The sequence below is a fragment of the Corapipo altera genome, unplaced genomic scaffold, assembly GCF_003945725.1.
Source record: "Corapipo altera isolate COAL_440 unplaced genomic scaffold, ASM394572v1 61045, whole genome shotgun sequence".
Lineage (NCBI taxonomy): Eukaryota > Metazoa > Chordata > Aves > Passeriformes > Pipridae > Corapipo > Corapipo altera.
In genome coordinates, this window is record NW_020884975.1 from 237355 (window position 1) to 262626 (window position 25272).

The window sequence follows — 25272 nt, forward strand, 5'->3', positions numbered from 1 at the left end:
CAAGCCAGTTTTAATGAAAGCCCATATTTGTCCTTCACGAGTGCCATGGGACAGAGTAAGCCTCTGAGATAAACTAACACTCCTTGGCATTGCCAGGAGACTATTTCCAGCAGGTCTCCCTCTCTGCAAACACCCTCTCTCTCTTTTGTGGTCATTTCCCTAAAATGTTCTTTCCCAGAGCCATGCCAATTCAGGAAAATACTCCTGTTTCTAAGTGGAGAAGACCTTGAGAGACTTCTCTCTGAGCCTCAGGCATAGGGAAATCTATGGGAAACCCAGTGCTCTCTGTTTATTCTCATTGTTTGGTTTTAGTTTCAGATCTCTGGAATTTAAAGCCAGTCATATGTTTTCTGCAAAGCCTCACACCTAATTTTGGCCTATGGGGGGTTAATGCAGTAGCAGAGTGATGACTGTGCTGGCTGGACAGCCTCCCTTCTGCCCTCGCTGCTTCCCCAGGGCTGAAAAAAGCTGCTTCAGCAACAGAGACATCCTAAAGGTAAACATGTGGGGATTAAAAGGTGCTGCTGGACCTGGAGTGGGTGAAGGACAGGGATAATTACTGCATAGCGAACAGCGTGACCAGGGAACAGGTTCTTGATAAGTAGAGCACACAATGACAACAGAAAATACAAGAGCAGCACAAGAAACACTGAAGTGGTCTGTGAGGATGCTAAGCTACATGCATCCTGGCTCAGGGATGTCAGCAGGATTTCGGGGGTCGTACAGTTCCAAGGATGGCCAGGTGAGACCAGGCATAGCATCAGCTGTCCTGGCAGGTAAATCTGGCAACTGGTTCTCTGCAGGTGGCAACAACATTCTCTACAGCCCAGCACTGCAGTGGTGTCCTGCCCTGGTCAGGTTCACTCACACTGTGAGATGGAGATGTGAGGGCTGCATCGCTGCCTGTATGGGCATCACGGTGGGACCTGTTACCCCTCGGTGTCTGCAGTCTGACCCATCCCAGGCAGGTGGGTTTTGGGGGATACAGCTTGAGCATGCTGTGCAGAAAGGTCTCCAGCCTTGCCTCCTGCAAGGAGCAATGCCAGCCTTGTGCTGCAGAGCTCAAGGTGCTGGTAGCACCTGAGGCAGCTCCAGTTTGGGGGGGTCTAGCAGGGCTGGACTCCACCTTGGGCAGAAGGGGGAGGTGAGAGGAGTGCTTATTCCAGGCTATGTGGTTGTAGGGACCTGTTGTCCAGGTGATGTATTTGCCCTTATTGAGAAAAACTGTGTTGTGCTGTGTAATGCAAAAGCGACAGACAGGGGTGCCCTGTGGTGCTGGGGGCAAGGGGGGATGTCCAGAGACTCCTGACTGTTCCCCCACTCTGTGAAAGACAATGCCACAGGGTGAGGGGACATGTCAGGGGTGCTGATCCTGAGGTTCTTGTCAAGGATCTGTCATGGAGGTGACACCCATCACTTGCAGCTCATTGGCCACTTGTCCCTGCCTGTGCAGCCCTGGTCCCTCGGGACTCTCCTGGAGAGTATCCCTGAGGCAGCACCTACCACTAGAGGGTATTTATGGGATACCAGGGGATAAAACATTAGGGATCAGCAGACATCACTGGGACAGGGACAGTCGCAGTCCAGGGAGGGAGATGGGTGGTCATAGCAAAGCTACAAGCGCAGATACTGAGGGAGCATCCCTTTGCTGCTGGAAGGGGGACACAGGATGCAAAAGGAGGATAAACAGAGCCATTGCCAGCATCTTCAGCCTCCTGACCCCATGGAGACGTGCCCTGTGTGACTCAGGGGGACAGCTGGCACCTCATCAGTACCTTCAGACCTGCCCAGCCAGTACTTCTTGGGCCAGTAAACGGCAGGGTGATGGTGCTGCTGCAGGATTCCTGCATTGCCACCTCTATCAAATGCTTGGTCTGACCTTGGCTCGATGGATTTTGTAACGGGGCGTTGTTAATCCCTACAGACAGCAGGGAGTGGGAAGAGACACCCATACCATGTGGCAGCATCTGTCTTCACGGCCATCGAGACACACTGTGAAGCCGATTATCAGGCAGGATCTAATGCTGGAAATGCAGCTGTACATCTGACACCAGGCCTCCCTTACAGTGGGTGGGCCTGGGGCTCACTGCAGCACCGTGATCCTCCCTCCAGGCTCCCTGCTCACCCAAAACTGGGGGATGAAGGATGGCTGGGCATCACTGGCTCCTCTCCCCCTGCAGCCAGGGTGGGCAAAGGCACCTGGGCACTTTGCCATAGTGGGAGATGGGAGTGAGTGCACTGGGAATGGGGCCAGGACAGGTGGGGAGTTACACAACCAAAGCAATGTCCTACAGCTGGCAAGGCCAGAGAGGGCTGGGTCTTGTGGGGCAGAGGGGTGCCCTGTTTGGTAGTGTGCTCCATTTCTGTCCCTGCACAGCAGTGACATCCGTCTGTGTGCCCTCTGCTCGCTCCCTCATTATAATGCACATGCTAACAAGGCTGTGGGAGATGAGATGGTTTGCAGCGAGCTTTGCCTCAGTGCCTGCGACCTTCTTAGCCCCTGTAGGGAAAGCTGTGTCCCACAGACACACACACACACTGAGACCTCGGCTCAGGAATCCCTCTTCCTCCAGGACTTGGGCTGGGAGGGGTATTTTCGTGCTCAGATCTTTCCCAAGCCCTGCACACGGTCCCCCTGTCGTGGGAGGCCCCTCATCGGAACTGATCTGAGCCTGAGTGCTGTGTTGGAACAGCTCTCAGGGCCACCCTGTCTGCCCCCCCATCATCACCATGTCACACAGCAAGCCCTGGTCTGAGCCCTGCCTCAGTTTCCCTTTCCTCAGCAGATCCTGCTTCCAAACCTGCGCACTCCAAAACCTACTGATGGACAGGGCTGATGTTTGAGACCTCTTCCTGGTGACTGCCAGCCCTGAGAGCCCAAAGCCACTGCAGGATGCAGCTCCAGGGGACAAGAAGTCAGCAAGCAGTGGCTGTGAGCTGTCAAATGCTTCCTAATCAGGAAGCAATTATCCCCTGTGCCGCCTCTCTGCAGCAGTAGTTGGGTAGGGGTAGAAACCCTGAAGTTTTCTCCTCCTGCAGCATTTATGTGTTTTACAAACTTGTTCTCTTTCCAGAGCTGCTGGGGAGCCTGCTCTTGGATGGTCTTTCTGGCAAAGCTCAGCAGGCAGTAGGAGCTGATGTAAGTGCTGATGGGGGCCTTGTGTTCTTTGGAGAAGAGTTACATGTTGCTGCAGCCTGCTGGAACAGGGCTGGGCCTGGGGACTTGCAGCCCACACAGGGAGGGGAACGGGGCTGGTGCCACTGCTCTGCCAGCCCCGGGTGGTGCTTATGTGATTAGTGATGCCATAGAATGGGAGCAGGCGGATTTGGTGGCTTTCTGTCAGCCCCATAGCTATACTCCAGTTCTAGCCTAGGGCAGAGCAATTTCTGCCTGCATCACTCCTGGGCTGCACCCTCCTGGTTTTATCCTGGCTCCCAGCTTCCTCCCCTCCTGCAGGCAACTACCTAACAATGGTAGGAAACAGTTTCAGCTGGTCCTAGTCCAGATAATTTTATTTTGGGAGGTGCAGAAGTGATTGTGGTTTTTCCAGCCCCTTTCTCTTGTATTTGCTTGGAAATCCTGCATCAATCCAGCTGCAGGCAAAGAGCCCCACGCCAGCACAGCCAGTGCCCACAGCACAGCACCAGGAACAGCTGCCCCAGCCTCTGTGGTAGCCAGGGGAATTATGACCTGCTCTGCCTCCCCTTTTTAATTAGAAGCTGGATTTAGGTGATCCTGTGTGGCTTGTTTTCTCTCCCATTCTGAGTAATGGACTCTGCAGTCAGCGTGAGAGATCCTCATCCATCTCAGTGCACAGAGGCAGCTGGATTATGCCAGGGAGGGATTTGCATGTGCTGGGTTTGCTTTTCCTGGAGCTGGGGAGTTGAGCAGAATCCCTGCCCCTGCAGGGATGGGGACAGGCCAAGCCCTGCTCTGGCCTGGCTTGTCACGCAGTGCTGACGCAGAGCCCTGCTCTGCTCCTAGTTCCAGCTCCTCTGCTGCCGCGTTTTTGGAGATGACTGGTGCAGACCCAAGCCTGTCTTGGCAGGGTGGATGCCAACCTGTGCCCCTGAAGGGATGCAGAGCCCTGCTTGGTTTGCTGCTGGTGACGGTGGGGTCAGGCAGCCCGTGGCACCTGAGTGGCTCCAGGCAAACATGAAAATGTGCTGTTAGAGGTGAAGAAAACAAGTGGCCCCTGATTTTCACACCCCACTGGACTCTGTTGAGCCAGATTTAGGCTCTTCATCAGCCCCATTCCCTCCTGGGAATCAGTGGGAGGCTGTGAGGGAAGGGTGAAGCACCCCAGGACACAGGTCTGGGGAACACTTCTCTGCAGAGAGGTGGAGTCCAAGCCTCTCAGCTGTGGGGGGACTAATCCTATTCCAGTGAACCACTGGACCCCATGGCTGTCCCCTGTCCCTGGTGGTCCATCTGTTTTCCAGCTGCTGGTGCTTTAAAATCAGTGCTTGGCTCCTGTGCCAACAGCTTTGAGGGGCAGAAGGGCTGGAGAAAAGGTTATTTCACCCAGTGATGTCATACAGATGCCGAGTTTCTTTCTGCTTCTTGCAGACCAGATATAGAGGCTGGGTCCAGCCTTGTGTGCCTTCCCACTGCTTTGGGGACAAGTGTGGGTGGGGAGCTGGCCAGTTCCTAAATATTTACTTCTGCCATACAGCACAGCTCCACACCAGTTGCTGTTTCTGGGCACAAGCAGGCTGGTATTAGCCATGGAATGAAGGCTGCACCCCTGATTTCAGTATCTGTGACTGCTGGAGGCTCAGAGGAGATGGCACAGCTCACATCCTCTTGCCTCAGTTCTCTCCAATGAAAAAAGGCTGGCAGGCTCATTTTCATATGTATGCTTTTTAATATCATTAATTCCGTTACACTACACACAACCAGTAACAATGATAAATACTGCAATGGAAATGTTAAAAAATATATTATACATGTTTCATGTTTTTGAAAAAAAATCCTCCATATTTTTAAATAAATTAATGCATAAAACTGATGGTAGAAAAGAGAAAACCCAAAACAAACCACAACACAACTGATCTGTTTAAGGCAATACTCTACACAGACGGGAACAAAAGTACAATAGTGTGCTACATGATCTGAACAGGAAAATAAAAGAAAAAAAAGAAAACCCATACAAGATGTAGATTGATGCTTTGGGAGTGAAAAAACTCCCAAAACCAGATAATAAAACCAATGGCCAAGTTAAGTGCAGCATTAATACACTCTGCATGTCAAATGATTAGCAGGTTCCTAACAAGGACTAAGGTCAAGCTACAACAAATTTATTTTCCTAATTAAAAGGTTATTCAGGTCAAACCCTACATTTAACTCTACTTGCATTTGGCTGTTTCAGCTATGTTTCACTATATGCAAGGACAGCCAGAAATTCATCTCCTGCTCTTGAGATTAACACAAAGGTTGGGAGGTCTCTCCTCCTGAAATGTATTTCCATTAAATAAATCCAAAAAGATCTTGCTTTTGGTGACCCTGAAATGCCTCTAGACACCCCCTCCCCTGGGTTGCCAGGCACCACATGGGGAATGGAGACCTGGAAAGCATTTGCTTAGGATGAGTTGTTTTTCCATGCTGAGGACACAAAATGGAAGTGCAGATTTGATCCAGATTTGGAGGAGTGCTGTTTTTCTGTCTGCCAGAAATGTCCATCTGGAGCCTGCTGAAAGTACTTTGCCAGCATGGGAGAAACCCATCCTGTATCCAGGCTCTGGATACAGCCACAACATTTGCTATTAAGGTTGGTGCAAAGCTCCACACCTGCCTGGATAGCCAATGAACCCCAATTATTAATGCAGCCCAGAACTTGGCCACTGGAAGATGGACAATAATCATAATGCCAAAATATCCCCTTCTCCCTCAAAAAAGAAAAGAAAAGGGACAGTAGCCACTTTCTGCCAACTTCCCCAGGTGGATCCCCATCAGCTGCCACCCATGCAAGACTGGCAGTGCCAGATCTCACCAGCATTAACCCAGTACATTCCCAGTAAGGTGCATGTCTGCAAGGTGCTGCTGGGGGCAAAGAAGCTTCCTGGGACACAGTCACAGCCTCCTGTACTGCCCTGCTAGAGTGTGTGGGAAGGAAGCCATGGTACACAAGGAAAGAAACCCTAGTGGAATTACTAGACTGGTGCAGGCCAACAACTGTCCACACTGCCTTGGGTTCAGGCAGGAAAGGGGGATGCAGAACTGGGCTGAGAATCACTTTGGTGCAACTGCCTCTGATGCTTATCACTAGTGCATGGGGTGCTGGGAGGAAAGGTGACAGCTGCTTTGAGAAAAGGGGAGTGGAAGGAGGACGTGTGTGCAATATAACAAGGCTTGCAATTCTAGCACTAACCACTGGACACGGATACTGAAGATTACCTGTGACAACTAGCTATCCTTCTACTGCTGCTGCTCCTTCCCCCACTTACTGATCTGATTCTGCTTCAGTTTGGGAAGCCATGGCTGTTTGGCATGATGTCCAGTGCCGACTCACCCACTCCAGTCCTTACCCTGCCATGGGGTGATTCTGCTATAGGTCGTACAGTGAGGTCTGGAAATCACATTAGGCACAGACAAGCTCTGCACGACAGGTAGCACCTGCTTTCAGACCCTTCAGAAAGCTATTCAATGGCAGCTCATTTCCTTTATTAAACTGAAGGTTCAATGACCCCTGTGGAAGGAGTAAAAATGGTTTAAAAAGTGCAAAAAGGGTGTGTGCGTGTAGAAATTCTGAATTGTCTCCACAAGAGTCTTTCTCCCGGCAAAACTACAGCCCTACCAGCGTGTCTCGCAGCCCCTGTCCCAGTGCAGCAAGAACACAGCCAGCAGACTTCCCACTGGCACCTCTGCTGCAAGTCTCCAGCCTGCACGAGGAGCACCTGGGCTGGCAGGTCTGGGACCTGGTGTGTGGGCCCCAGACTTCCCACAGCACTGAGACTGGGAGGGTGAAGGCCGGCTTGGCTGGCTGGATCTCACCACTTGCCTGGTGAACCCTCACCCTCACAGCCATCAGGTGGCTGAAGAGGAATCCCAGCCTGCTGTCTGGCTCACAGCCCACCCTGTTCACTGGATTTTCTGCTGGTCTGAAGTTTGCTTGGCGTTTGTCTCAGGACACACACAGCTGCAAGCCAAACACAGCTGCTACCGCAGCTTTTCCACCCAAAGAACCTGAGCAAAGAAACCTGTGAACTGGGGATGGAGAGAAACGTGACAAAAAACAGAAGGTCTATCATGAAGAGTGCTTGACCGAGTTTTTCAGCTCTTTCCCTCTGTCTGTATTACATCTCTCAACAAATTGTGTCTCCCAAATCACAGAGGCTTGAGGGAAGTGGGCAACAAATGGAGTCACAGCTTATTTGGGTGGCAGAAGCAAGAAGACAGCCTAGGTGAAGAGCAATGCTTCCCAGAGAGCTCACCTAAGACAGCTGGATGAGCAACCAGGGGAGAAATGCTGCTCTGGGAAAGTAAAAATCTCATCAGGTAACGGGATTTATCTCAGCATGGCCTTTGGGTGACCTTTCCTTTTCCTAGTGCCTGCTGTGCTTCTTTCCAGAGACATGTCTGAGATAGTCACATTTTAATGAGGTTTATTTTGTACTTTCCGCTCCCTGATCCAATCCCACCACCTGTACCATGAATTTGTTACTATGGAAATGGCTCAACAGACCAGGCCATCAGCGAGGTGGGCACCTTCCACAAGCAAATTCATCTTTTGTTGGAGCAGCTTTTTAGAGAAAGCAAAAGGCTCAAAGTCACCACAAGTGGCAAATGGGTCTGGGAAGCAATGGGAAAAGCTGCTCTCCACGGGCAGCAAGGAAAGGTGCAGCCTGTCCTGCCAGCATCCATGCTGCTCTGTGACATGTCTTGCTGCATGGCTGTGTGGGCCACAGTGCTCTGCTCCGTGTAATTCCAGTTAGTCCCAGCCTTTGCCTCCCCACCAGGCTGTCAAAGCAGCGCTCAGCCAAGTAGCATTTAGCTGCTCTCATCCTGGGGTTGCCAGCAATGTCAACTGGGGCAAAGAAAAGGATGTAGCTGTAATTTTTTGGGAAGCAATGCAGCAGTTAAGCTGCATAATACAGGGAGTTAAGATATCGATGACAGCCCCTGTGAGAAACCTCTATTAATCTTCTGTAGGTAATTCCAGGTCACAAAGTCTCCCTCTATGCTACATTGCTGGTCCTTCTGCTTCAGAACTTGCATGGTTCTGTAATGGAGGTGGGTTTGTCTCATGAGATGTGGTTCAAGGGTTGGAGCAATCCCTCTCACAGCAGTCTCGAGAGGAAGTGACAAGGATGCCTAGAGCCTTAAAATGAAGACCCTTCCATGCCTTCCCAGCTAGTCCAGCTCGCCCTGTGGCACTGCCCCTCTATACAGATGTTTCTTTTGAACATGCAGCCCAAGCTTGCTGAGCTGAGCAGCAGCCAGGTCACAAAGCCTACTGCATTCTAGGTAAGAGTGACCAGATCCCACATGGGTTTGAAGTGAGAAAGGAAAAGTAAAGGAGGAGCCCAGGCAAAACCACCAGTTTAATTGATGAGATGGTTGCTAAAAGCAAGAGCACAAAACTGCTGTCAGAATATCCCAAAAATGAGCCTTTAAATGCTCCGTTCCCCCTCATCAGTACTCGCCATCCCAAGCTGCACTCCTAAATTCCTTAATTCTGCTATCAGTGGATGGTGCTGTTGGGCCAACAAATCTTCTTACATGTTCCTTCTGGCAGCAGGCAAACTCAGAAGCCAATTGTGGAGGAGTCAGCTGCTAAATAACTAGAAAACACATCCTTGCCAAACATCTTCCTCCACAGTTGTTTAATACCTCCACTAACCTTCACCCTGCTGCCTTCTGGCCTGTGTGAGCAACATCACCAACTGGTAAACAGAGGGAAAGCAGAGTAGTACTCTGAAAACAGGAATTAAATTTCTACAGCATAGTATTTACATCCTGCCTGCAGACCTATCCTATCGTTGGTCCCTGTCATACACTCAGCAATGTCTATGCAGGGTGGTGGTCGCATCTTGGGGAGACAGGTTTCTCCCCCATGCTGCAGAAGAGAATGGACATTGAGAGGGGATCTGATTTGTCTGAGGTCAGAGCAAATATCAAGTGCCAGCAGCAGAAAGGGACCCCAGATCTCATTTCCGTGCTCTCACAGTCCAGCAGACCCTCCAGGGTTGTATTTGGCTGCGGTGCCAGCTCAGGGACATGGTGTTTCTGGTGTGTACATCTGAAAGTGAGCTTTGCTCCCTGCTGGCATCAGCACTGCACTGAGGCAGATTAACTCAGACAACTGGGATCTGCTCTAGGCCAATACAGCACTTGGCAATCTTTCTAGTTACTTGTTTTCCTTTTCCTGTTGTTCCATCTGTTGCCCAGCTGGGTCCTTCCTTTCTTCAAAAGCATCTTCATGTTTCTGTTGAGTCACACACAGGGCACTGCACTTTTTAAGCCTCCTGTGTGCTCTGCACAGCTTGCAGGCCAGCCCAAGGACAGACTGTGCATGGGAAGGGAAGGATCCTGCTCAGGACTGCAGACACGTGTCTCAGCCAGCACACGGCTGAACACAACGGGCACCTCCTTTTGGGACGAGAGCTAGTGAGACAAACCAAAGGAGCTGAGTCCATCCTGTCCATAGGGGGGGGGAGCTGTCTGAAGTCCCTTTCAAAGCCCATGCAGCAGGCCCGGTCACCAGCTTTTGCAGCCCCAAGGCATCTGCAGGCAGGACAGCCAGAAGAGCACCACAGACCCAATGGCCAAGCGTTAGGGGCAGACACGCAGCAATGTCAGATTTGATCCTGTGACTCTTCCAAGGGTTGGCTTCAAGATGTGTCTGATAAGATATCAAATGAGCCTTCAAAATGGTCGCTTGGACATCAGCTTTTCTTTCAGCCAAAGTTTATTTATAAACATCAGAAAAGCAGATGACCACGCCATCTGAAGTCCTTCCTCAAAACTAGGAGGATGTTCCTCACAAAGATGTCTGGAAATGTGGAGTTTGCAGAGCAGAGAGACAGAGCAGAGTGCCGACACCCTGGTGTTCAAGTCCAGCTCACATTAAAGGATATTATCTGATATTTTATCAGATTAACATCTGATAAAAGGAAAGGACTTGCTTAAACTCAGGTAATTTGGTGACTGACATTACATAAAACCCTAACAAAAATCCACTCTGGCTCTAAGAGGCATCAGATACAAATTCCTTTGTGGAGGCACCAGCATCAATATCCTTAAATCCTATTTTCGTGGTAATTTTGATGGACAGCGATGCAGCATTTAATACTCCATGGTGTTCCTCCCTTGGGTTTTTGGTACACCTTTGGACTGAAAATGGGGCCAGAGAAGACCATCTCATTTGGTGCAAAGACTGGAACACAGAACGATTCTCTTTCTTGCCTGCAATCTGCATGTTGGAGAATGCCCAGCAGCTCTGCAGATTTTAGGGCTTTAATACACTGCAATAGAGAGTCAGGGTCCATGCTCTTTCCTTTTGCCCTCTCCTGGCCATGGTGGCAGAGACTGATCTAAGGAGAGCAGTGCCAGAATAGCCATGACATACACCTTCCCAGGAAGTCACCACAGCATAACCTCCAACAAGGGTTGCTTGAGCAGAGAGGTTGGACCAGATGATCCCACTGTGGTCCCTTCCAACCTTACCCATTCTGTGATTTTGAGGGCATAAGGAAAACCTGCTGGTTTAAGCAAGGGTCTGAACACAACAGACCAGACAGAGGGAACCAGCCTAATCTGTAGTTAATATATACCAGTGGGCAGTACACCATATTCCATAACGAGCCAACAAACATCCATAATCATAACCTGCTTAAGGGGCTGCAGTTCAGAAGCATTAGTGTTCAATTTTCTGTGATAGCCAGATGTGCATTGCCTTAATCCACTCAGCCTTTCTGATAATGACCCTACACAGGTAACTACTTATCCCCACCCTTTCTACTTTATTCCCCTAATAAAATATATGAACACAAAGCATAGAGAGGAGAAGCCAAAAAATTGCCATTTTATGGTCCTGTACTGTCATGCCAAAACAGCTATTTGTGCAACCAACTCCTGTGCACAGGCAAAAATATGTGGCTTGTGCTTCGGTCTGTATTTGGAGGAAGCACCGGGTGTAACATTTGATTTCTTCTCCCTCCCTCCCTCCCTAATGGGTTGTGCTAGAAGCAGATGCACATCACACAATGCAAAGGGCTGAAGGCAGTTGCAGGGTTGAGGAATGCCTCAGGGCACATGGCAGGCAAAAAAACAGCAACAGGGGCAATAAAAGGACTTGATCACAGTGCCATGGGACAGTGGTTATCATAGAATCATTAAGGTTGGAAAAGACCTTCAAGATCATTGTGTCCAACTGTTAATCCAGCACTGCCAAGTCCACCACTAAATGAAGGTCTGTCCCTTGGAGGAGAGGCCTTAACCCTGGGAGGTAACAGTGTCAGCAAGCCTCATTCTGTCCTAGACTGAACAGAAAAAGTACTGTTATGGCTGGACTCAATGATCTTAAGGGTCTTTTCCAACCCAGATGACTGCATGATTCTATGATGGCAGCATGATGGAGACCTGTGGGACCTGCAGTCCTCCATGGCTGACTCAGGAAAGCAGATGACTTGTTGCTCTAGCAGGCACACTGACATGCTCTGAGCTCCTGAGCAAGGGCTGTGGGAAAGGCTGAGCGTGTGCTGCCTGGCTGGAAGGCACAGAGACTGACCCAGGAGAGTAAATGTGATGAAGACATTCCATGGTACCAATGCTGAACTGCAGGATCAACGCAATGAAGACATTCCATGGTACCAATGATGAACTGTAAAGTCCCTCTTTAGAAGAGTTAAGATATAAAGAGCCTGATCATGTCCTATAAGATTTGGTTTGACTACGGTGTTTCTATTAGGTTTTGACTACATTCCCTATTAAAAAAACTCATTAAGGAATGTTATCCCCTTTTATCCTTCTCTCTACACAGCATTGGTAGAGTGCTTCCCCCACCTCCAGACAACTTGCTAACCTCAATCTGAGCTGTATTTTGGAAATATTCCCCCTCAGCACTACCAGGTGGTGAGAAAAGGAGGAATTCATTTGAGGAACACTATTCCTACAGGAGTTGGCAAGTTAACCAGCACTTCTGCATGAAGAGGCAGGGATGCCCAGTAAACAGCACCACTCATCTTTCTATGGCCTGGAGCCAGGGTGGCATAGCAGCAGCGTGCTGTTTTAGGAAGGGGGGATAAGCACAGCTTTGAAAGTTGCTAGTGAATAGTAAAGCCCAGGAATCTTGTGTACCTGCTCTTTCACTCATGCTGTGGATGGTATTGAGCTCTGCACTGCACAAAGTGAATTCCCAGGAATGTTAAACAAACTTCCTCCTAATCATGAATAGGATTTAAAGGTTCAGCTCACTTCATGCAGATTTCAGATGGAGGATGTGTCTCTTGTGGTGGAACTCAGGCTCTGCCTCATGACTCAGGAATTGTGATGGGAAGCTCAGAACTGCCCTCACATTTTCCATTCCCCAGGTTACAAAGCAAGTGATGACCCAAGGCAGGTGGTCCTTTCTCCTGATAGGGCAGAAAAACACACAGTTGTGCCTGTGGCAGAAGATTTCAACACTGAGAAAAATGTCAGCCTATCCCTTGCAGATGCTGAAGCCATCAGTGTAAGACTGTCCAGGGAGTGGACACATTTCCCAGTTACAAAGTGATTTTGCATTCAAAGCAATCTGCTGGTGAACTGGCAGCTCAGTCCAGCAACTTAATGTAACAACAGATTTCCTGACTATTCCAGCATCAGATAAACACATCTGCTATGACATGGGACAACTCTTAACACAGACCACCATATCTGGTTCACAAGTGGGCAGAGATGGGGTAAATTGTAGTTTCCTTTCATGGGTATTTTTCAGCTGAAGCTGTTCATAACCCTTCTGTTGCTGACAACTTCCCTGAAGTCCTTCACCACCACACAGATGACTTCAGCATTAATGAATCTCTCCCACAGGCACCAAGAGACGTAGTATCAAGAGAATATCAAGAGTCAAGTGCTGTTCGAATGCACTTTCTTCAACTACTGTCTATAGCACTGATGTTCAGACTGTACAGCTCTAATCCTGTCTTGTGCAGGACTCATTTCTTCTTAGTTGAACAAAGTTTAAGATTTTTGGAAAGAGACGGGTTGCACAGGAGTTAAGTATAGGCTGAAGTCAGAATATGTGACTGAACTGAACTCATGAGTATGATTGGTGTTCCTGGGCAAGGAGTGAATCCCTGAAGTGCACAGATGGATTGCAGATCGAATCTGATGCGTTTGGTGATAATTTAATGTGGTGCTAAGGGTAGATTGCATTGGCTTTGTGATGAAACAGCTCTAGCTAGTACTGACTCACAGTGAAATGTCACCTATTTGTCCCTTTTGTGAGTGAATGAATTGTGTCATGCTAGTTCTGGCTAGCCTTGCCATAAGAAAGGATGCCCTGGTCCGTTCCCATTCCTGTGCCCCAGTTATAGTATCATTTTGGTTATGTAAATGAAACAGGTTTAGTGAATGAATAAAGAAGTGACTTCCTCTCATTGGTAAAACATTTTGATACCTCCAACTCATGCTAATCTAGCAGATGGATTGGTTTCAGTGGGCAGGATCACCTGAAGCCCCATCTGACCCTTCCCATTCTGGAAAAGACACTTTACAAAATATCCCCAGTGCCTAAACTAATCAAGGAGGTATCTCTGGACCCCTCTGCATTCGCTCTCCAGACCAGTCCGTTCTGCCAGGCACTACCTGGCACATTGAGCAACTTCTCTTTTGTTTAACCATAGTTTAAAATAACTTATCCACCAATCATAAAATGAATTTTTTGGTTTCTCCTGGCTCCATGAACACAAAGAGGTGCACGTCCTACCATAGGAGGAAGCAATGGCTGTTAAGTTTTACAGTTATAGTGGAAAGCACTGATCACAGCCTGCCGGCCTCACTACTGGATGTGACAGGCGGTGGAGGAGGTGGCTTGGCAACACATGCAGGTAGGGTTGACCGATTTAGGGGGGATTAGGTCGAGGTCCTCGTCATCTGGGATCTCATCTAACCGGTACCCATCCTTTAGCAGCTGGATGTTCAAGTCTTGGTTGATCTGCTATAGACAAAGAGACAAACAGTCAAACACTTGAGACTTCTTACTTCTGGTGGTCAGAAGATCAAGGAGGTCCCTTATTCTGGGATATATTTCCCCATCATTAACAGCTGGTCGACTAATGAAACAGCCCCAGTTTTTGACCACAGGTGAGGGGAGGGTTGCCTTCTGTACTGGCTTCTTCCAGGATAGGAATATCTAGAGTGAAATACACTATTTTATTCTGCAATATTTTTTCCCTTAAGACAAGCCCTCATTTAAAGTAATGTAACAATAATATTTACTGGGAGCTGGACAGTCCCCCTTCTCAGTCTGGGGCACACTACAGCAGTTAAAAGATGGTAAAGTTTGGCACTTTGTGATCTCAGATCCAAGTGCTGGATGAACAACACTTCGTCAGGGCACAGAGATAGCTCAGATTATCTGATCTAGTCCCTGCTCTTAGCTGTTTCTCTGTGCTTCAGAAGTATTTTACCCAGAAAAGGGATACAGGGGGGAAGAGTTCCCAGTGGCTTGTGTTCAGAATGGCTGCTCAGCACCCCGGATGTAAAATCAGATCCTGCAGAAGCAGTAGCCAGAGTCTGAACAACTAATTCATTAGAGAGTTTAGGAATATAATGAGAAACAATGTAGGATTAACAAGCCTGGGCTTCCTGCCTTTTCTCTTTGAAAGGGCAAGAGTTCATATCTGCAAGTCCTCCCTGGAATTTCTGCCTACTCCAAGTAAACACACACTGGGTGACCCTGACCACTCCAATAACTGGAAATCACAGCACACCCTCAGATCCTTTATTTTGTGTCCTTGGCAACCACACAGTTGCTGAGCTGCTGTGACAGACAAAATTATGGTTTTGCACCACGTGGGCCAACACTTCAGGACTAAGCAGAACTGGGAAAAGCCTTAGTGAAGCCAAAGGTACCTGTGAAAACAGCTGATGGGCAGACCCCTGTGCCCTGGCAGTGTAGGTATGAAGCTAACTGGATCACAAGGAAGAAAACAACGACACAGTTTCTGCCATGGCCCCTTCTGGACTCACAGTCTCTACCACCAGTAAATTGGTTGTGTAGCCATTTCTGGCAGTGCAAGGCCACTCTAAGCCATTTCTGGCTGCTCTATCATTTGCATTCATGGTAAGCATGCCAGGAGACAGTATAACTCACCTCAGCTGATGAGTATCCCGAGGAGGAATATCTGGACATATCAAAGTCATCATCACTGCAGAGAAGGACAAGATACAGCAAGAATGAAATAGTTAGATTAGACATGTATTCCCTGCTTAGCCATATCTTTCTCGTGCCATGAAACTGTTCCTGAGGCACAGAGAAGTGACATCAAGGGAGCCTGTAGAGCAACTTTCATCTGTGACCCTCAGATCTTTTCATCACAGTGCTGTTTTACTCACAGCTCTTTTGACTTGTTCACACACACATGACTGTCATGGCCAAAGGGAACAGTGGAAGGAAGAGTGTGAGCAAGAGCAGTTTCAGCAGGAGTTGGCTCCAGTGGTGCCCTCTGGCATGAAAAATCGATTACACCATCATGCATAATCACCTTTTTAACCCTTCACATACCTGTCCGTATCCAGGGCTACCAGTGGCTTCTCATCCGGACTCTGGTCTAGTGAAGAATAGCCCTTATTGGGAACGACGAGCCTGAAAGAATTAAATGTTGTCCATTAACCACACGGGAAAGCTCAGTAGCATACATTAGCTAGGGTAAAGTCCTATGATAGCTGGCTTTCCCCATGTCATTTCCTTACAAGCTCTCCCCTATTGGTGAAGATGTTCATATGGGTGCAATTCAGAAGAAGCAAGCTCTGTCTCTGGGTAGCTTAGAGTAGTTTCACAGGGAGAAATGCTGGATGTGCCTTGGGAACATGCTCCTCTGTGGAAGAAAAAAACCCACTGGGACACTGCACTTCATGCTGCTGAACCCGTTTGGCTAGCACTGTTTGTCATACCAGATCGCTCCTTTTCGTGTTGTTTTCTTTTTCCTGGCAATGAGTACATGACACTAGCAATAAGAACCTTCCTAGGGGAAGGCAGAGGCTCAGTGACCCCACTATTCTATTATTCGAAACCAGGGACGTGATGTGGTCTTTCTGTCTGAGTCCCTATTGGGGTCCCCAGCAACACAACACTTCTGAGGTCTCAGTCCTAAATTTAGGAGTATTAGAAATATGAGCTGGTGGATCCAATGTGAGAGACCAGTCAGACTAGCACTTTTTAAATTTGTAAATTTTGTAATCAATTTCACTTCATCAATAGTGTTACAAAGGCTGAGGATGACTTCGCACCTTTAATTGTCTGAGGGAGTTTGTGAAATGGAATACAGGCTTCAGAGCTTCTAGGATAAGGAAAATATGTTAATACAATGGTATCTACTTCACAACAGAGTTCTTTCATCCAAAAAACTTCACAAATACTTTGGTTCATATTTAAAATGAGATTAACCAAACCAAGCAAATGAAATAAGATTCTTTGTTCAGTAGATAGGAACCATAAGAGAGAAGAAAAGCTCCTCATTCCATGGGTTAACTGAGGTTTTCTCCCAAAAGCTCTTTAACAACACACTGTGACACAAAATGATGCTTCACTGAGAGTTTGAGAAATACAAATCTAAAGATGATAATCCATCCTATCCATGCTCCAACTGTTCTCTAACTTCCTGAAAGTGTTTTTTTGCTTCTGCTCAGAAGATTGCAGCAAGCCATTAACAGTTTTAGGAGTACAAGTCCTGGCAGGCACTGAGGATGGGCAGGCTCAAAGAGAGTAAAATATATCAAATGTTATAACAAAGCAAATATATAGGTTCACAATTAGTTATATTTTCCTGCTTTGTTCATTGAAATGTAAATTAAATAAATTAATTTTAAAACTGATGCAGAATTTCCAACCTGCTGCACCAAGGGACTGGAGAAAATGCAATCCACTTGCAAAATTCAACAGCCCTTCTCAGAGCATGAGGATAATCCTTCTGCTCCTGAAGTACGTAGCCAGGAAGTCAAGAAGCAAAGATGTCTGGAACCAAAGCTGAGATCTGGCAACAGTAGCTTGCCCATACAGATATCAGAAGTACTGATTTCCATTTTTGTTCTTCAGTTTTCCAGTCCCTGCTCCATATATATTCACTGACAGTTGCTATTATATCATCAGTGAACAAAGCACTCTCAGGGGATCTAGCAGAAGAACCCTTTGTGGTGATATTTACTTGATGACAAAAAAAATCACTACATCTTTTTCTTGAGAAATGTCTTTTTCCTTAATAATACAGAACTTGAATTTTACTGCAGCAGACAAAAACTCTTATAATGTCTCTACCTCTGATTTAAGTCTTTCCCTCACATTCTGATCGACCTTATTGTCACTTCTCACTGTCCTTGGAATAAAGTCAGGTAGCAGTGGTAGCTGCTTTCATCCGCAGCTGTCCCAGTATGAGCTTCTTGTCTTCGTGGTTTTGCTCACTTAATATGAAACAAGTTATGACACAAATCCGAGTTTAGGTTATCCTGAGTGGACAGTAGCATCCAGCTGTGCCCAAGTGGTGTGGATGGTGTTGTGGGCTCTGCCTGTGCTCACAGGAAGTGTGCAGCATCACCCCAACCTTGTTCACATTTTATTTGCTCTTAGGGAGACTGAATGTGTTATAGATCCAGTTACTTTCACCTCTAAGGCTGGCTCTGTCCTTTTCCCAGGGAGAACCAAATGGTGAAGGCAACCTTGTACTAGAGGCTAGATGTCAGAAATCCATAGAAATAATACAGAATAACAGAGGCCTTGGGAAAGGAGGAAGAGGTGGAGAACTGGGAGAGACAGTGTGGTTTGCCTAGATGAAGGAAAACATATTTGATGAGAACAGCAGAACTGTTGAAAAGGGGGAAATGCCATTAGCTTATTCTCCTGCAGAGACCAGAGGAAGCCAACAGCATACCTGGAAACTTGGAAGTTTTGTGGTGTAACCTGCTGGAATATCTCCTGTTATACTGTAACTGTTACACTGTGAAAAGCTGTTTAAACAATCTTGTGGCATTTCTGCCTTCCTTATGCTGCCCTGTCTGTGGCAAGACAGATTGAACCATTCTGAGGTGCTCAGATGTTCACAAGTGGAATAAAACTGAGCTGGCTGTTTGAAAGCTTTCGTCAATAGGTGTCACTGCTCTGCTCTTCCCTTCTCAAATATCTCATCTTTCCATCGGCAGCTTGGAAACAACAACCTCTTCAAGGAGAAGTAACTAATTTTACAGGTAGGCATCCGTCTCTCCCTTACCATCTTCCTCCACTGATTTTAGTGTTTCTAAATCTCTCAATTAGCAAATCTGCAACCATTCCTCTTGGGATGCTAGTAGGCAGCCTATTGCCAAAAGAAACCAAGCCTTTCCAGCTTGTATTTGGAAGACAAGGAGGGAGAATGGGCATGGAAAAACCCAGTTGAGAACAGATGCTGCATTTCTTGCTGCCATGAAGGGTCTGGCTCTACTATATGGTCTCAACGACCAGACACAGAGAGGAAGTAATGCAGCACATTCCATGAATATTGCAGAGGCTTACAAATAAAAGTTGATGAAGTCCTGGCATGATTTATTACTAGTATTTTGGGGTTTGGGAATTAATGTGAATAAGAAACCTCATCTCTCAGTTGCATTGTGTATAGACAACTCTGACCTGCAGCCCCTGTTCTACTTAAAATATGGTAATTCAGGCAATCAGTAAACACCCAGCATTCAGCAGATTCTTCTGTCTTTTTAAGTGAGGACCTCTACTAAAAACTGCCACCTTTCTAGCACCATGTAATCCTGCTAGATTAAAGCAGCATGTAGGCTCAGGGGCTTTCCTCCCTTCTGAATGTAGGTAAGTAGTATATTGGTGTACTGAAGTTTCTGTGGAAAAAAATTGAAATACTGTAAAAGAAAATATTCATCAAGGAATGTCTTCATTTACAGCAGTTTGTAACATCTCCAGTAAAGCATGACCCTGCTGTTCCAAGGGCGGAGAAGGTGTTCAGCAAGGCACAGAGAGACAGATTATTTACAAGCCTTCATTAAATCAGTCAGTATGGGGAACAGGGCACCATCAAAAAGGAGCAGTGGAACTACTGTGATAAAAGCAGTCAAGGCAGAACTAAGCTCTAAGCCAGTTTGTGTTACCCGAAGCAGCTCTGTACCTCTCCCACTGGCAGGATTAGGTGTTACATGAGACTACCCAGAACCTGCAAGACAGCCCTATCAAACCCCTGATTTCAACTAGGATGGGCTGCCTCTGCCTTCTAAAGGCTGCACTGTCACTGGTCCTGGGTTCAGTTGTCCCTGCATCTTCCCAGGGCACGCAATGCAACACAGCACAGGGCACTTGGACCTGCCAGCTCCGGGAGGGGCCATCACTGCTCTTGCAGCATGTCTGGCAGTAGGCAACTGGCTACAAACATTGTCCTTGACCACCCTAATTCTCCAGGTATTGCAGCTTAGAGCACACCTATGAGTACTTTTGCAGTCCTTTACCTTGTTCGTGCCATCACATTGTTCTTCTTGGGCTGCTGATTCACTGGGCTTCCCATGTTGCCATTCTTCAGGGAGCCCTTCCGAGCCAGCTCCCTCTGCTTCTCTGCATATGAGACACAAAGGGCAAAAGCAAAATCAGGGCAACAGCCTAGCTGGCCACCATACAGCTACAGAAATCCAGATTTGATAGTGGCAAAAAGCACAGCAGAATTAATAGCAAAGGATGTGAGCTTTACGTCTCTTTTGGAGGGACACTGCAAAGGCCAGATGAGCTGTGTTCCACTTTCTTAGAGGTCACCAGGGGCTAAAACTAATATACATTCACTCACAGCAGCTTCTGACATCAACACACTAAAATCTTCATCTCTAGGGTCTTGAAGCTTCTGGATGAGACCCAGTGGAGGCAGACAAAGGACAGAGACCTTGTCCCTGTCTGCAGCTGGTTGCTGTTTGATACTGTGCTGTACTAACATGGCCCTGCCTCCAGCAGAGATAGGAACCCAGGCATGATGGGTTTTCATACAAACTAATATTAAATTTTCTGATTCAAAGTCTTGCCTTGTTTCCTGTGGAAAATCAATTGGGTTGAGTCACCAATTAGTTGCAAAAGTTGGGCCAACTGCCCCAATCTCATCCTGCAATGCCAGACAAGGCTTGTAGGCAAAAATTGAGCACGGGGCCAGTATAGCAGGAAAGGGACTGGTTAAAAACATTCTCCAGAGTGTGACAAAATGTTGGAAACTACTTTCATGGCATGCCTGAAAAATACGGATATACCAGACTGCTTGCTGAGGAACCTGAACAGTGAATTTGTTTTGCTTCTGCTTCCCCTACAGGCTGTGAATTGTGCTGATTTTTTTTGATTTTTTTTTCCCAGATTTTATTTCCCCTTGGAGAGAAAAGCAGCTTTTCCTGATTGTTGTGGAAAAGCAATGTGCTACTATGTAAGCAAGTTCAAGGTGGGCCACTCTGTCCCTTCCTCACAGGTCAGAGCAGGGGGACACATGCCCAAGGCTGCCTTTTTTGAGGGAGAAGCAAGCAGCAGAGATGCCTAGAGACTGTGATGATGAGGAACATGGAGAGAAGAGCACAAACCATGCTCAGTCCTGCTCCTGATGACAGTGGAGGCCAATAAATGCTCATGGAACTTGGCAGGAAAGGGACTGGATTAATAACTCCCTCTGGCATGAACAGCTAAGAGATTGATAAAGGACTGAAGTCAAAACCTTAAATCAGAGTAATTTCTCAGTACTGGAACTTGCAAATGCATTGATTATCTCTGTCTCCATAATAAAGGCATGGTACTTTGCAGGCTGCTTGAATTTTGCTGTCCAAAGAGGGATAAAGTGGGGCTCTTTGGAGGCAAACATTTACAACACTAAATACAACCCAATTTCCCCCCATCTACATCCCCCCTGACCACAAATACACAGCACTGAGACAAGCTGCCAATGCTTTAGGAGGCTGTATAACCCACAAAAGATACCTGACTCAGAAACAAGGGTACAGGTTTCATTTTCTTTCATGGAAGTTAAGACCTGCCTGAGCCTTTTAAATGAAACAGCACTCTCTCCTTTTTATTGATCCCTCAGCACAAGCACTAATGCTGTTCTCCAACTCAGATTACTCGTTCAGCTGATGAACCTGGACTTTTGCTAACCATGTTTTCCTCCAGTAGGTCTCTCCGTGACCATTTCTACTCTATTACTGATTCCTATTGCAACGTGTGGGTCAGCATGACATGAGCTTTTCTACTTAATCCTTTCAATTATTTAGTGGCTTGGAGTGAACAATTCCAGTGCAATGTGAGTGCGGTAGGAAAATCTATGCTTGTATCCACAGCCAAATTTCTTAAATGTGAATCAACAGTTCATCTCCCTTTTGAATGCTATGAAGTGTGAGTCCCTGGTGGTCAAAATGCGATTTTAGCTTCCAGGGGCAGTGGGAGGCCTTCTCAGTCCCAGTGTGTTAGAACAAGCTCCTGGAAGGTGGTGAAGATGTGCATGAGCCACATCAGGTTTTAAGGTATGGAAACATAGTATTTGAGCCTTACAATGTTGTGAACTACTGATATTTCTATCATCACCCAAGGGAGCTTTTGGATGCCAATCTCTTCCAGCAATTCTGAGCTATAAATTCCAGCCTTGCACACCAACCGTCAGGTCCATCAGAAAAGAGGATGGAGGTTTTCAGTGCCCATTTTCTGTGTGGTGTTTCTTCCTAGTGTAGCCAGTGGAGTCTGTGAACCCCATTTCTAGGCAAGTGAGGTCTTTCCCTGACTTTCAGCTCATCTGGTTTTCCCAGACGTTTGTTTGAAGGCCAAGTTCCCAAACTCTTAAGTACCTGAGTCCTTTTAAGAAACATGACTGATTTAGGCACTTCTAAAGATATTACTTTCAGAGTCCAATATTTTAACAAACCCCTGTAATTTCACAAATTAAAGCAGCTCTCACAAAATCCGCAATCAGACACATAACCAGCAAAGACAAGGTGGGAGGAGGAAAGGCTGAGGGAGCTAGGCCTGTTCAGTCTGGAGCAGAGGTGACTAAAAGTATCTGAATGGAGGGTGTCAAGAGGATGGAGCCAGGCTCTGCTCAGTGGTGCTGAGCAATAGTACATGAGGCAACAGGTAGAAACTGATGCACAGGAATTTCCACCTGAGTATGAAGAAGAACTTTACTGTATGGGTGACTGAGCACTGGACCTGATTGTTCAGAGAAGGTGTGGAGTCTCTCTCACTGCAGACATTCCAGAACCATCTGGATGCAATCCTGTGTCATGTGCTCTGGGATGACTCTACCTGTGCAGGGAGGTTGGACCATATGACCCACTGTGGTCCCTTACAGCCTTACGCATGCTGTGATTCTGGGATTCTGTGATTCTGCTAACAGGCAGTCCTGCCAAACACAGAGAAAATGAGACACACAAGAAGAAATGAAAAAACAGAAGACTGATTTCCAGTCACTGGTTATTTCATGTTTGGTGAGTTTGCTGTTGGATGAAAAGCTAATACAGGAGAAACAGAATGTGAAGGACAGAGATTCAGAGATGGGAAAAGCCAGAATGAAATAAAGCTGCTCTCCAGCTACTTCAGAGAAATCACTAATTACTGGCAGTCTAACAGCAGAGCCCCAGAGACACTCTTCACATGGCATTTGCAAGTATTTAAAATAAATTGTTTAGCTTTCATTTCATTTGGCTGTTCTACTTCTTACATTGTACCTAGTGAAATAGTCAAACTCACACACGGTTGGTCATCCCCCCTTCCATGAAACAGCTACAGGTGACCAAGAACACTGAGAGTACAGGTGTGTTGGCTTGCAGAGACAACAGCAATCATCAGCAATACCAGCAGGGCTGCAAGAGCTGGGGAAGTGCAGCTTTAACCAAATCCAGCTTCCTTCTGGCTTTTCACTAATTTTCCAGAGACACTTTGTTGAAGAAGCAGGATAGAGCAGAGGAGGTTGGGAGGGCATGAAGCAGCCTGCATGTGCCTTTGACATTAAGAAATATGTTCAATTAGGGGTCTGAAGATCCTGTCTGATCATTAGCGAGGTTACTGTGTTGGGTGATGTATTGCATTTGTGTGCAGTTTTTGTTAGTGGGGAATTTCAGAGGTGGGCTCTGTGAGAAGCTGCTGGAAGCTTCCATATGTCTGACAGAGCCAATTCCAGCCAGCTCCAATATGGACCTGCCATGGGGAGCCCTTCAGCAATGGTGGTAGAGCCTCTGCAATAACATAGGAAGGGGAGGAAAAAAACTGCAGACAGAGGAGTGAGAATGTGTGAGAGAAACAGTCCTGCAGACACTCAGGTCAGTGCAGAAGGAGGGGCAGGAGGTGCTCCAGGCTCTGGAGCATATTCCTCTGCAGCCCATGGTGAAGACCATGGTGATGTTCCCCTGCAGCTCATGGAGGTCCATGGGGCAGCAGAGATCCACCTGCAGCCTATGGAGGATCCCACACCAGAGCAGGTGGATGCCTGAAGGAGGCTGTGACCCCGTGGGAAGCCCATGTTGTCATTGTATTTTCCCTCCTCTGTCCAGCTGAGTGATAGAGAGGTTTTGGCAGGCACCTGCTGTCCAGCTGGGGTCAGCACACCACAGGTAATCTACCTGTCTCCATGCTTGAGTGGATGTTATTGTTTACCTTGGCTGAACACCCTGAGTCCACCAAGACTCCGCCCAACCCCCTCCAGAGGGAAAAGGAGGAGGGGAGAGGGGGAAGAAAAAAAAACTTGCAAAACTGAGACCGCTGAGAAAGGCAGTTTTATATTTACACAGAGAAGAAAAAGAGAATTATAAGCACTATAAACACAGGGAAGACTGACAATAAAGACTGCTTCCCCATGAAAGGTGTTTTCCTCCTCCTCCGAAGAGGAGGAACCCTCCCCTGTGCAACTGTCCCAAAAGAGAAGGAAGGAGTTGTTTCCTTCTTGTCTGTTTATATCTGAGCTGATGTAACATGATATGGAATAGCTTATTGGTAAAACATACATCAGGTGACCTATCCTAGTTTAGTTTCCCTCCCAGGGAGGGTTACAAACCCACTACAGTGGAGCAAAGCAGCCTTGACTTCTATTTCAGTGAAGAGGTTGGAGAACAGAGAGCTGTGCTGTCAGTCTGACTCACTGGGGAATTTGTCTGCATCAGTTCCACTTCACCTAATCCTGGACATGGTGAGAGAAAAAGAACACATGGAGCAGCACATGAATGCGTTCCTCTATGTGTGTATGTGTGCGAGGAGGTGATCCAGGATCCTTTTAATACCACTATCCTGCTCTGAACAGCATGGGGAACAGCTTTTTGTCTGGATTTGCCAACCACATCACATCTTGCCCCTTCTTTCTTGTCCGCCTTGTCACTTGATTTTTAAGACACTTTGTCCCCTTATGACATTATAATCATTTAAAGAGAGATGAACCTGCTCAATGAATAAACCACTGCCTTTGTGACAGCCTTACACTAGCCTGTGCTGCTTGCTCACTCCATCTGAGCCACTCAGCCTCTGATCCAAGTGCTGTTTCAAGGTAAGCTCTAATGGTCACAACAGCCAAAGCAGCTCACAGAGCTTTCAGTAAGGCAGGAATAACACGTAAGTATAAAGGAGCAAAGGAAATGCACACTGCAGGCACAACCAGGACTGTAAGTGGCTCAGCCTTTTCCCTGTCTGGCAATGGTGTCCTATTATAGGAGCCTGCAAAGGTCCTCAATAAGGAAGTGCCCCAGCATGATCAGCACTCAGCAAACCATCCCTGTTCCAGTGTGGTTTCACCTGCCTGATCCAGGATGTGTCTGAGGATGGATGGGCAGACAGCTGCATGCTGACAAATGATGCAGACCCCCACAGAGAACATCCTTTAGAGATAAAGTCATGTCTAAATCGAGAGGGGCTGAATTCTCCCCTTATCATGGGAACAGCCACAGCCCTAATGAATGATTTCAAGCACTGCTTGAAATGACTTAGTGCAATTTAAAATGGTTACCTGTTTAGCTGGCAGGATGTGTCTAGCTGCTTTATGATGAGGGAAAATAGTAACGGAGCATGGGAAGCAGAATGGACTTAACATGAATGTCTCTAAATTAAAAATTAGACTTGAATGCATCCTTAAAATTACTTCCCTGTTTCAGCATTGAAA

At 47.1% G+C, this 25272-nt stretch overlaps 1 protein-coding gene across 6 annotated transcripts in view; it reads right to left on the reverse strand.

The window, feature by feature from the left end:
- Window positions 1-4848: 4848 nt before the first annotated feature.
- Window positions 4849-25272, reverse strand: part of FAM219A (family with sequence similarity 219 member A) — a 95391-nt gene continuing 74967 nt past the window's right edge. For 4 of the 6 annotated variants that reach the window (XM_027665400.1, XM_027665398.1, XM_027665401.1 and 1 more), the window contains exons 3-6: window positions 19637-19739; window positions 15714-15794; window positions 15303-15357; window positions 4849-14144 (exon numbers count right to left, since the gene is read on the reverse strand). In XM_027665400.1, coding sequence (XP_027521201.1) covers window positions 13986-14144; window positions 15303-15357; window positions 15714-15794; window positions 19637-19739 — 398 coding nt within the window. In that variant the 3' untranslated portion in view covers window positions 4849-13985. The remainder of the gene's footprint in view (window positions 14145-15302; window positions 15358-15713; window positions 15795-19636; window positions 19740-25272) is intronic. The other 2 variants (XM_027665399.1, XM_027665397.1) reach the window with 1 other exon arrangement.